Source organism: Solea solea, chromosome 19, assembly GCF_958295425.1.
Source record: "Solea solea chromosome 19, fSolSol10.1, whole genome shotgun sequence".
Taxonomy (NCBI): Eukaryota; Metazoa; Chordata; class Actinopteri; order Pleuronectiformes; family Soleidae; genus Solea; species Solea solea.
This window is the reverse complement of record NC_081152.1, coordinates 2,025,714-2,037,963: the sequence shown is the minus strand read 5'-3', so window position 1 is coordinate 2,037,963 and position 12,250 is coordinate 2,025,714. Positions and strand designations below refer to the sequence as shown.

At 42.4% G+C, this 12,250-nt stretch overlaps 1 protein-coding gene across 2 annotated transcripts in view; it reads left to right on the top strand.

The window, feature by feature from the left end:
* The first annotated feature begins 10,659 nt into the window (after window positions 1–10,659).
* Window positions 10,660–12,250, top strand: part of slc12a2 (solute carrier family 12 member 2) — a 51,664-nt gene continuing 50,073 nt past the window's right edge. For both annotated transcript variants that reach the window (XM_058616612.1, XM_058616611.1), the window contains exon 1: window positions 10,660–11,361. In XM_058616612.1, the coding sequence (XP_058472595.1) occupies window positions 10,792–11,361 (570 nt within the window). In that variant the 5' untranslated portion in view covers window positions 10,660–10,791. The remainder of the gene's footprint in view (window positions 11,362–12,250) is intronic.

Here is a 12,250-nt window from a genome sequence, read left to right as displayed (position 1 = left end):
CAGTATCAGAGTAACAGAGTATCAGAGTATCAGAGTAACAGAGTAGTAGAGTATCAGAGTAACAGAGTATCAGTGTAACAGAGTAACGGAGTAGCAGAGTAACAGTATCAGAGTAACAGAGTAAGTATCAGAGTAACAGAGTATCAGAGTCACAGAGTAACAGAGTATCAGAGTAACAGAGTAGTAGAGTAACAGAGTAACAGAGTAACAGAGTCACAGAGTAACAGAGTATCAGAGTAACAGAGTAACAGAGTATCAGAGTCACAGAGTAACAGAGTATCAGAGTAACAGAGTAGTAGAGTAACAGAGTAACAGAGCAGTTACTGCAGTTCCAGCAGTTTTGAATGTATTCATTTTAAACAGCAGAGGGCGCCAACATGTTTTGAACAGTTTGAAAAGTAACTGTTCATCGTCACGTTGATGATATTTCAAAGAAGAAAACACAGTTTTAATGTCACACGCTGACACTGACAGAATCAAGAGTAACTGTAACTGTAACTAAAGTATCACAGTGGCTTATAAGACACACAGATGATTGTTTCATCCTCAACAACATTCAAATCACATCAAACACATAAATGATGTGCCTGACCTGACGTGAGTCAGTGGATCAGTGGGTAGAACAGTTGGTCTCACCAGATGTTGGGGGAGGTTTGATCCCAGTGTGACGTCATCGTCCTTCATCATTGTTTAAATGTTTATTTCTGCAGGAAACAGCTCACTGCAGTAATCTTATGAGACAAACCAGGCAGTCACTGTTGAAGGTTATTGGCGCCCCCTGCTGGAGATAGAACACTGAAGGAGGATTTCAGGCAGCTTGTTCTTCTTTCAGCGTCTCCTGCCTCCATCTTGTCCTCTCCCTCGTGTCCTCCTCTGTTCCACCAGCTGTCCTCATGTCCTCATGTCCTCCTTCACGACATCCATGAACCTTCTCTGTGGTCTTCCTCTTTTCCTCCATCTTCAACATCCTTTGTCTTCTGCACGTGACCAAAACCGTCTCAACCTCAACTCTCTTTGTCTCCAAACAACAGAAAAAAGACAAATAAGACAGCACAGAAATGTCCCCGCTCTCTGTCCTCTGTGAGAGACACAGTTTATGTGTTTATGTTTATGTTGTTCAGCTCAAACAACCTGAGGGACAATGAGCATCTTCTCTGGTGATGGCAGCAAATTCAACAATAATCCAAACCAACTTTATTCATAAAGCGCTCACAAACAAAAGGACATAAAATCTCACATGAGGCAAAATAATGTGTGTTAAAAAAACAAAATAATAATAATCCAATAAATAAAATAACATCAACAAGTGAACGAGTGTCGAAGGCCGAGGAGAAGAGACGAGGAAGTGGAAGTGTTTATTTTGCAGATGATTGAGGAAAAGCTCGAGCGGAGCAGGAGCATTGACACAGACAGTGGTTCTCAATCTCAATCTCAATCTCAATCTCACAAGATTACAGTACAGTCCATTTGAAAGTGCACAGATGTGCGGAGGTCACGACGTATACAGCTGTGATCCTGCACTTCTTTAACTCGTCACACTCGCCGACGCTCGCCTCCCGTAGACCTTTATGACATTTTCATGTCCACAGTGGAGCACCATCAATATTGACAGCCATAATGTTTACTGTTTGCTTTTCAAAGTTCAGCCACTCACGACTCCGTGCTCGGATAGCAAGGATAAATGCAGGTGGAGCTGCTGCGCGTGTGTCAGGTGACAACAAAACTTTCCACTGTCACAGTGTGAGTGGACGTCCTCTGTGGGCCGGACACACGGTGCGGACAATGTCTTTGGTCCCTTTCTATCTGCCTTTCTCATGTGGAACTGATAACCCTGAGGTGTCAAACTGGCGGCACGCGGGCCACATGTGGCCGCCCCCAAGCGATGACTCGCGGCCCACCACTTAATATCATGTTGTAAGGAAAACACGACCTTTGACCTCCTCCTCCTTCAAACACAGCTGCCAGTGAGGTGACAGAATATCAACTCATTATATTAATAAAAACACACATTTACTGTGTATAACCTTTACAGTTTAGATTTATTTCTCTGTTGCATCATAAATATGTTATTATTGTGAAGTAAAGGTTGCACTTTTACTTTGAAATTCTGTGAAATGTCATCATGAATATCTTTATTGTGTAAGTATGGATATAAACAGTCTTGTATGAAGTACTTGAAAGTGATACTTGAGTAAAAGTACAATTATCTTACCAGAAAATGACTTTGGTAGAAGTTAAAGAGTAAAAGTACCTGACATTTATGTACTTAAGTATCAAAAGTAATCCCTCTGTCTGTTGGTGTATTTGAAAGAAGTAAAAGTCAGAAATATAAATAAAGTACAGATATGTGAAAATTCTACTTAAGTACAGCAACAAAGTATTTGTACTTTGTTACGTTACAACACTGACACATATGGAGGGAAGGTAACAAACCCATGAGCTCGTGAAGTCAGAAGAACTTAAGGTTAAGTCATTAACCTCAGTTCTCTGAAACATGAGTGCGGTAGTGAGATACAGGGAAGTGTTAGAATGTGTCACATACTGGAGCTTTAATTCTCTCACGTCTTCATCTCAACTTTTCCAACATATATTTCAAATATTGCTACAATCCAAAGGCTGTGTGTGTGTGTGTGTGTGTGTGTGTGTGTGGCCTGAGCGTCTCACACACACACACATTTAGCGTTTGGTCTGTACCTCTGAGTGTGTATGAAAATATTTCCACCGGCATGTTGTTTGTGATGGTAACCCACTTGTTTTGGGTCTGCCACTGTTTTGGGTCGCGTCCACTCACAAGCAGAGGGAACAATTCCTCTTTCCTCACAGTCACAGTTTGTCAGAATAAAAACGGGACATTTGTGAGAAGTCTTATCTGACACATTCTATAGCTTCACTACATACAGTATCTTTATTCTTTTTCTACCCACTGACACGAGTGGTGAGAGGATGTGGTCTCTGATTGTCTGATTGTCTCTGGGGACAATGGAGGTCACGAAGAACAGAACCAGCACCTTCATGCTGCTCTGGAGGCCTGGGTTCCTCTGTCAGCCATCAGTCCATGACGTGGACTCGATCACAGCCAAAATAACCAGTGTGAGACTTCTATTTGTAATATTGTCATTTCATTTTTCTGGAATGAAGCAGAACACTTCTGCTTCTATACTGGGGCAGCTAACACTAGATTCTTACACTCCTGCCTGCAACACAGACATGCTTGGAGTACTGTTACTCTGCTCCCTCTGCTCCCTGAGAGTGTGAGGCCAGTTCAGCAGAAGCTTTGGCCTGCAGCTGCCGTCCATCACTCTTTCCCTCCATCAATGCAGGACGCAGCATTTCTTGAAAAATCGTTTAAAGATTTGTTCATAGAAGATTGTTTTGCCGTATTTTGCATTATGTTACATCCCTAATACCCTGCCTCTCAAAACTCCCTGCCCCCAACGCCACTGACAAACTCACTCCAGCCCCTTGCAATGGGATCAAAGTCCTCCATTATAATCTGATATCAGAGCTAAAAGACACCTCTCTTAACAACATTAAAACTGTCACTTTCTGATCATTTGTGGGATGCTGCTCTTAAAGAGGTACATATGTCTAAAGTGATGTTCCCAGATATTCACCCCGACTGTGACAAAAGTCCAAACTCTTCACTCATCCATATGTACGGTCATGTCCCAGCCCCTCTGCCACAGAACCAGACCCACAAGAGGGGGAACGACCTAAAAGCACACATGCTGACCTGTCTCTTGACCTTCTTCTGGCTCATAGTGAAAGACTCTCCCCTCCCACAAACTCCCAATGGCTGCGTGATCTCAGTATAGCAGCCGTGATATTGCCTTTCTTTATCATTTCTTTTTTTTCTTTCTGGGAGTGGGAACATGAACGACTTTGCAACATCCTCTGAAGAAGATGAAAAGAAAGAGACGACACCTGAGAGGAAAAGTCCCTGAAAAAGGTCTTAAAGCAGCCGCAGTCAGCAAAGGTGTGAGTAAACAAATACACAGAGAATGGCTGTGTGTACGGTCAACAAAGGACATCTATATGCAAGATCATGGTACACAAAGGAAACAGCAACAAGGTGTCAGACCACTTGTGAACTGTATTTATTTATAAAGACTGATGCATGTCGTGTAAACATGCCCACCCAAGGTTAAAGAGAGCTTTGTTTTAGTGCTGTCACACCATTCAAATGTTTAATCGTGATTAATCGCATTAATGTCATAGTTAACGCACACATTTGCACCCTTGATTTCTTTTTGTCCCATTATTTTTTCTAATTTTAAGGCTCTTATCAACAGATATATGGATTTGGCTGAGGGTGATGGAGGTGTGTGGTCACACAGGAACAAGTCAAAACTTTGCTGAAGAATCCGAAGTGTCGAGTGACGGTGGATAAATCCGACGTCAGACTTTTGCCTGTGTTACAGTTTCACACGAGAGTGGACTGAAACGCCAGAGTGATGAAACTCTAAAATTGAGGACTTTGAGTTCTAGAGACATTTGAACATGCTCTAGCTTTATCAACTGTGCAAGTTGATTGGTAGGGAGAGCCTGGACGATGGCCCCTCGTCCAGACGTCGTGCCACAGCCAAGAAAACATTGATGGTGTTCACCACGTTGGCTCTTCAAACAAATGTAAATATCTAACGTTTATAATCTGACAAACGTATGATATTTACAATTATTTTGTCCGATGTTGACGGACAGCGACTCCAGGCCTGTGGTGACTTTCGGTCCATTGAGCTGTCGCTCCAAAATTCAGGAGCCAATCAGCAGGCAGCGTCCTAAGGCCCGCCCACAAACAAAAACACATGGCACAAAGAACAAGTGAGGGAGTGCAAAGTGTATTTTCAAACAATAAAATACAATAATATTTTTTTTTACTTCTTAAAAAGTGTTGTTGGAAAAAAGTGACATAAATCTAATTTCATACATTAGGACCAGGTTTTGGTCTCCATGAAGACTACTGGTCCTGTGACATCCTCCATCAGCTCCACAGTTTCAGCCTGGCTGTCTGTATGTAGCAGGGTGTCATGGTGATAATAACTGTGTGACAGGCACAGGTGTGAAAGGTCAAACCCCCCATGTAGGTTTTCCTGCTCATTAACGTGGAAGACTGCTCATCCACTTAATGCACTTCACTCTCTAAGAACCTCTTTAGAACCTCCAGCTGCACGTGTCTCACAGGGGCAAGAAAAAAGATCAAATATTAACAAATACACAGAGTTTCCCTCATTTTCTACACCTGTGGTCTGACTCTAGTCTGCAGTATCTGCGCGTGTTAGCACCACTTTGAGACATTGACTTAGTTTAGTACAATTTCAGTCCCACTAAACACTTTGTTTTGTTTTGTTGACCAGGGGTGTCGAACTCTAATGACCTGGGGGCCGAGGAACGTCTAATCTGGTGAAAACACAACTGTTCAGCTGCAGGTGGGAAATATGAGCGAAAACTTACATCACAATATTCCATCATGATGCTCATTAAAGATATTCAAGGTGATATTTCACTGTAAAAGTACTTGTTTTGAAATGTTACAATGTGTACTTCAGTATAATGACATATTTATGATCAAAAACAGAGAAATAAATCTAAAATTAAGTCAATAATAACTATAATAAAAACAGCCTTTATATATGTGTGTATATATGTACATATATAATAATGTCATTTAATGTTGACATATCTGTATATAACTGTTCTTACAGTTTATTTCTATTTTACAACACTACTGGTCAATAACCAGTCCCCTGACACTAACAACTCCACAGTTCACACATTATTAGTGTTTCACTGTCTAATTATCATAGTGTCTGTGATAATTCACCTGTCAAAAGAAAAGGTCATTAAATTAACCAAAAACATTAACTCAGGAAGAACAGTTCACACAAAAATCTTCAACTACAGGTGTAACCCTGAATATGAAGGAAGGAAGCAGGCTGCACAGAGACCAGGAGTGCTGGTGATCCTGGGAAACACAGGCTGAATAAGTAAAAATACCAAAGACACACAGAAGATAAAGCTGAGGCGTCAAAACAATCCGACAAAGACTCAAATGATCCAGACTTTTGGATGGTGGTAATCAAGTAAATCAGCGGCAGGTGAGTTAGAGGGGAGAGACAAACAAAGGAAAGTCTCCGCCCAGCCTGCAGGGGAACGTCAACAGACACTCCCACAAACACGCCCACTCACACTGACAGGGAAACGAGAGAGAACAGGAGGAAGACGACAGCGTAAAAACCCTGACTATCAGCTCCTTGACTCCCACCTTATCAGCTCCATCGTCTCCAACGTTCACTGTGATTGTTCATTTTAAGAAACACTATAGAGCTAAATACACAAGAGTGCAATTTACTATTGACCACATTTATTTACAGTACTTTGGTACTGTGTCCTCTGTCCTTGGTCACTGGTGGACATAACCTATGTGTCTCTATGACCTGATGTGCTGACACAACAACTGTCAGCCTCTCTCTCTCTCTCACTTCCTGGGTGTGGCCGGCTGCGTAGACTCTACACTGGACATTGTTTTAAGAGCAACAGCCACTGTGGCATGTAAATATCACAGATGACAAACCACCAGCTTTGTACTCTTAGTTCCACTAATAACACGCTTTATTTTGACAAAAACAAAAACTTATATACTTTTATATATGTATATACTGTATATATATATATATATATATATACAGATGCCTAGTAATGTATGTGATTTTGCGTTGTTAAAGTATCGTGTGTTTCCATGACCGCGACGTCAATAGGTTTTCCTTTGTCTAATTACATTTATCACCAAAACAGCCAAACCTAATTGTCGTGATTGAATTTAAGATGACAAAGTGGACCACTGATGTCTCACAGGGGCTTATTAAGACATCCCAGTAATCAATAGGTCATTGTACGATCAGAGCTTGATGACTCCTTTAAGTAACAAAATCCCACTGCTTTCTTTGTGACATGCATGTCACCGTGCTACACTGTGGCAAGGACGACTAAAAACATATGACACACAGAATAAAGGTGACATCAGACATTTCCAGCTGGAAACTGTTTAGCTGGCCATGATGTCACCCATGAGAACTACCCAAGCCGTTCAGCGGTTATTCAGTATTCAGAAGCCAGAGTACGATCTATGGTGTCGTGTGGACAGATGAGCTGCTCGTCTACTGCTGTCAGCTAAGTCGGGCAGCGGTGGGTCAGTGGTAGAGCGAGTTGTCTTTCAACTTGAAGGTTGTGGGCACTTAACCCCACTAAGATGTGTGATATATGCAAAACTGTAGTGTAGATCAGCTTTGACTAGAAAAGAGCGATATAAATACAGACCATTTAACATAAATCAGAAGGAAGGATTTTTTTAGGTGACCTGTTTTCCTCCCTCTTTGACTCTTTGACAGTCAGTGTGTTTACCTGCATGTTAAAAAGTCTGATTTTAGTCAGACTAAGTCAGAATAATGTGGTTTTCTTAATGTCATGTAAACACCTTAGTCCAACTAAAATCCAGCTAGTCTTAGTCGGACCCAGTTGACCCAGTTCTTTGTAATTGCCTTTTTGAAAGTATCCAAATTCTGAAGAGACAGATGTCCGTAGTTTGAAACCTGACCCCTGTGTGTGTGTGTGTGTGGGTGATCCTCCTGTTTACTTTCATTAGCCCCACTCACATAATTTCTCATCAGTGTCGTCTCCTTTGAAAACCTGCAATAATTTCTTTCAGCCAAGTGAGTGCAGCAGAAACATGTTGGTAACACAAGAATGACACGTCATCCCATCTCTGCTGCTATAATGGGACTACAGAGACAGACTTAGAGCTTATATTGATCCCAAGATTATTCCCCATCACATCATAAGTGATAACGAGTGTGGAAAATGACATCATTTGCAGTTCCATCACGCATTATTTCAGCTATCCCTACATCCTGTGGGAGACAATCTGAAGCATATACAGACTGAAACCATACGGTCATAATGACGTCATCATGAGAAGTAAAAGAGAAAACAAGTGTGTTGTGATGCATTCTTCTTCTTTTGGCTTCTCCCTCAGCGGATCATCTACCTTGTGTCCTCCTCATGTCAAACCTTCTCTGTGGTCTTCTTCTTTTCCTCCTGCTGGCAGCTCCATCTTCACCATCCTTTGTCCAAGTGAATCACTGTCCCTCGTCCCAAACAATTGTACACGTTATACAACTAAAATTATAATATGTAATATGTACCAGACACCATTTAACTTATATCTTAACTCATGAACTGGGAGATACCCGAGATACCTTTTTATTGTGTTTATTTGTTTACATCTATTAGTATTAGATGATTGCAGCAGTATAGTAACTGCGAGGGTGGTGGGGTTACAGAGTGTGACCTGTTGAGAGGTGAGTGAAACACCAGCTGTAACCTTCAAACCAGTTAACTGTTGCTTTGAACTAGACACATCAGTATAAATATCCACATTCAATATCATGTTCACTGACTTTTATTTTTGATGTAGAATATTTGACCACTACTACTGATAAAATGTTAAAAATATGCTTTACTAAAGTTTTTTTAGATGCTAAATTTAAACAAATTAAGTTGTCTATACTGTCTGTACTTTTCTGACAAGTGTTTCATATCAAACATATAAATTGAAGGAACATCTAATCACTGTGCAACAGTTAAGTTGACAGACTTCAGACTTGGCAGGTCTCTTAATGCACCAGTGCGTGCGGTGCCGACTTTGATTTTGTTTAAATAAGAAATGCAAGTACAAATACTGCACTAGTATTTCTAATTAGGGCCCGCGTGTCGACTTTGATGTTGTTTGGATAAAGACATGCAAGCAATTCAGGTAGAATGTGACAGATATACCGTTAAAAGTACCACTTTATTTATCTTTATCGATCTATAGATGAAAGGAACATCTGGTCCAACGGGGACAGACTTCAAACTTGGCAACTCACGGCACCAGTTTGTGCAGCGCCGACTTTGACGAAATGCAGGAGATTTACTGTAGGTAAAGAAATGTGACAGACATGTCGCTGAAAGTGTCGCTTTATCGATCTCTATAATTGTAAATGCAGGGAGCGTCTGTTTGTCGAGCCGTTAATCACGTAACTGTTCCAAGAGTCACTTGACAGACTTCAAACTGAGCAGGTCTTTTACTAAGAGCACCAGTGTGTGCAGTGCTGATGTTGATGTTTGAATAAGAAATGAATGACGACTGGTGAGGGTTAGGGTTAGGGACTTGCCCAAGAACATATAAGCATGAAGACTAGCGGAGCGGGGAATCAAACCCACAACCTTTCAGTTGAAAGATGACCCCGTAGCTCATTAGGATACATATTTTGTATTAAACATTTGAATATAACGAAAACAAAAATCTTGAATAAGATCATTATAAACCACAAGACCTTGGAATGACTGGAAAGATGCAGGCGCCCCCTTGTGGATGTTGAAAATAAATCGCTAAGTCCTGCGTTATCCTTTTTGTGGTCCGTGTACGCAGAGAGTGGAGATTTGTAATAAAAGGAAGGTCAGTCGAGCAGTTCCATCCATCTCACATTTCGGTCTCAAGGAGTTTAGATAGAGATAGATAGATACTTTATTCATCTCACAGAGAAATTCACAGTTCAGCAGCTCCAGAATATGTTACAAGATAGGCCTGAATTGTGTGATGGAACAGTCCAGGCTGTGACTCCGCCTATCGGCCCATGTCAGCTGAGATTGGCACGGTGCTCATGTGGAGGATAAAGCAGGTAGAAACTGGAGGGATAGGTATATATAGGTATATATCCTAAGGATATGTTTATACTAATTATGAACCATTTGGCCCAGCCTTAAAGAAACATGGATTTGATTTATATCGTGGTAGATACAAAAAAAAAGAATAAATTGTGATAATACATCTAACCCTATATGACTGTATGCGAGCAAGCTAGATAGCATTATCTCGTCACGTGTGTCTCTCATGTATTAATGAGTTTTCCCTGATAATTGAAATTTATCATGATTAACTTAATATGAGTGATTTTTATTGCAATTTCTCAATGATATTGTATATTACCACATCTTTAGTGATACATTACTAGTTAGTTGCTGTGCTAATGCTACAGTGTGTTGTTATCTACATGTGTTATTGAATGAATACGTGTTGGGGCCTAAGGCAAAGGTGTGGTGAATAAATTAGATTCTGTTCTGGGCCCGAAAGTCCACGGACCACCTTTGTGTTGTGGGGTTTGTTGATGCAGTTTCTCCCCCTCCTCTCTCCTCCCTCCTCCCCTCCCCTCCTAAAATCACTTCTGTTCCTCCTACGGGGGAGGTGAACGTCACGCCTGCTATTTTGGGTATTGGATGTCTTCTCGCGACATTTCGCCTCCTGCCACACAAGTAGGAACAAGTGCGCGCTGACATCTCGCGTGGTCGCTCGCAGCGGAAAGCCCACCCCTTTTTGTGTGATGCCGACTGCAGTGTGTATAATAGCAGCGAGGGCAGCTCCGGGAGTCTAGGCGGAGCTGCGGCAAGGTCGGCTACAGCATCCTGTCCGAAGGCGCGGACACAGCAGAGGTTGACGGGCTTTAGTCCAGAAGTAACTGTGACACTTGGATTAACTGTGGGAGAAGAAGAGAGGCTGAAAGTTTCTAGTTTGTAGTCTTCTTCTCACTTAGCTAACGAGCTACACTTCATCACAGCTGCTGCTTTTTTTCATAAATAGGAAGCCAGTCGCGAGCGATTCCCGGGCTTTCACACTTCCTTCCATTTAAGTTGTACACGCAGTAGCGTGGCTTATCCTTGTGCTTATTTTTTGTTGCAGTCACCGGTGTCTTTTGTGCCATGTCCGCGCCATCCGCGCCTTCCGCCCCGGCAGAGAGCGCCGCGGCAGAGAGCGAGCTTCTAGCCCCCGCTGCGGGGCAGAGGCCGCTGGGTCAGACTCCCAGTCAGAGTCGCTTCCAGGTGGACCTTGTGGCCGAGGCAGCTGGTACAGCGGAGGACAAGTCGCCGAGCTCCGACGCCTCCTCCGCTGCCACATCCAGCGACAAGGCCACCCCTGGGGGTCAGAGTGCCGATCCCGCTGCCGGCGAAGAGGAGGCTAAGGGCCGGTTTCGGGTGGTGAATTTCGCGGACCCGAGCGGAGCGAGTAACGCGGGCTCTCCGGAGGCGGCGCCGGCCGACGGACACCAGAACGGGGACACAGTGATGAGCGAGACCAGCTTGCATTCATCCACGGGCGGTCAGCATCACTATCACTACGATACCCAAACCAACACTTACTACCTGAGGACTTTCGGTCACAACACCATCGATGCAGTGCCAAACATCGATTTCTACCGGCAGACGGCAGCGCCACTGGGGGAGAAACTCATCAGACCCACCCTGTCAGAGCTGCATGACGAGCTGGACAAGGTAAGCCCACATACACATGGCACCAGAGCACAACGTGTGAGACAGTCCCAGTTAGAAATCATCAAAAACAATCAAAAATCTGTGCTAATAATAATAATAAGGAATGTCGACAATCCTCACATACTACAGCTCCTCTGTGTAATTCCAGCCATGTGTTGTGCACTGATCTTGGCAGTCAGGCTGTGCATGTGTGCAAATAGAAACAGCATGTGTCTTTCCATTTGTCTCTCACCTCCTTTTGTTTTTGGAGCACAGGACACATTTTGTCCGACGTTGACTTGAGAGAGCTTTGATTTTTTCAGGAAGACGTGTGTTGTCTCTGTGGTTCCATCACTTTATGAGCCATAAGCTCATTAAAATAGCTTTATATTCTTGACACACTTTCACTAGTTGGCTTTTGTCATGTGTGGTGACTCACAAATATTTTCTCCAGTTACTTGTTGGTGCACGTGTTTCCACCTCCTCTATTAAAGGGATCTTTTTTTTGAAGTGTGGTTGTATGACACACTAACACAGTGCTACATGAAAACATGCGTGAATCAGCTTTTTGTTCAGTGTTTACAGTCGTTTTTGGGGTTTCTTATGGATGGAAAGACATGTACTGAAACAATGTTGTGTTTATGGAGATGGGATTATTTTATTATTTTATTTTATCCTGTTTCCAAACCTGGAAATTATGATTTTTTTTTTGTGGTTTAGCGAAAAGAACCTGGAAAATCTTCAAATTTTTGAAGAACTTGTTTTGATTATCAAATAACTATTTAAGGGGGGCACTGGATAGCTCAGTTGGTCGAGCTGGTGTTTGACCTGAGTTCAATTCCACAGTGGAATCCTTTGCTACATGTCTTCTCCCCCGCTCTTCACTCTTCACTGTCCTGTCCATTAAAAG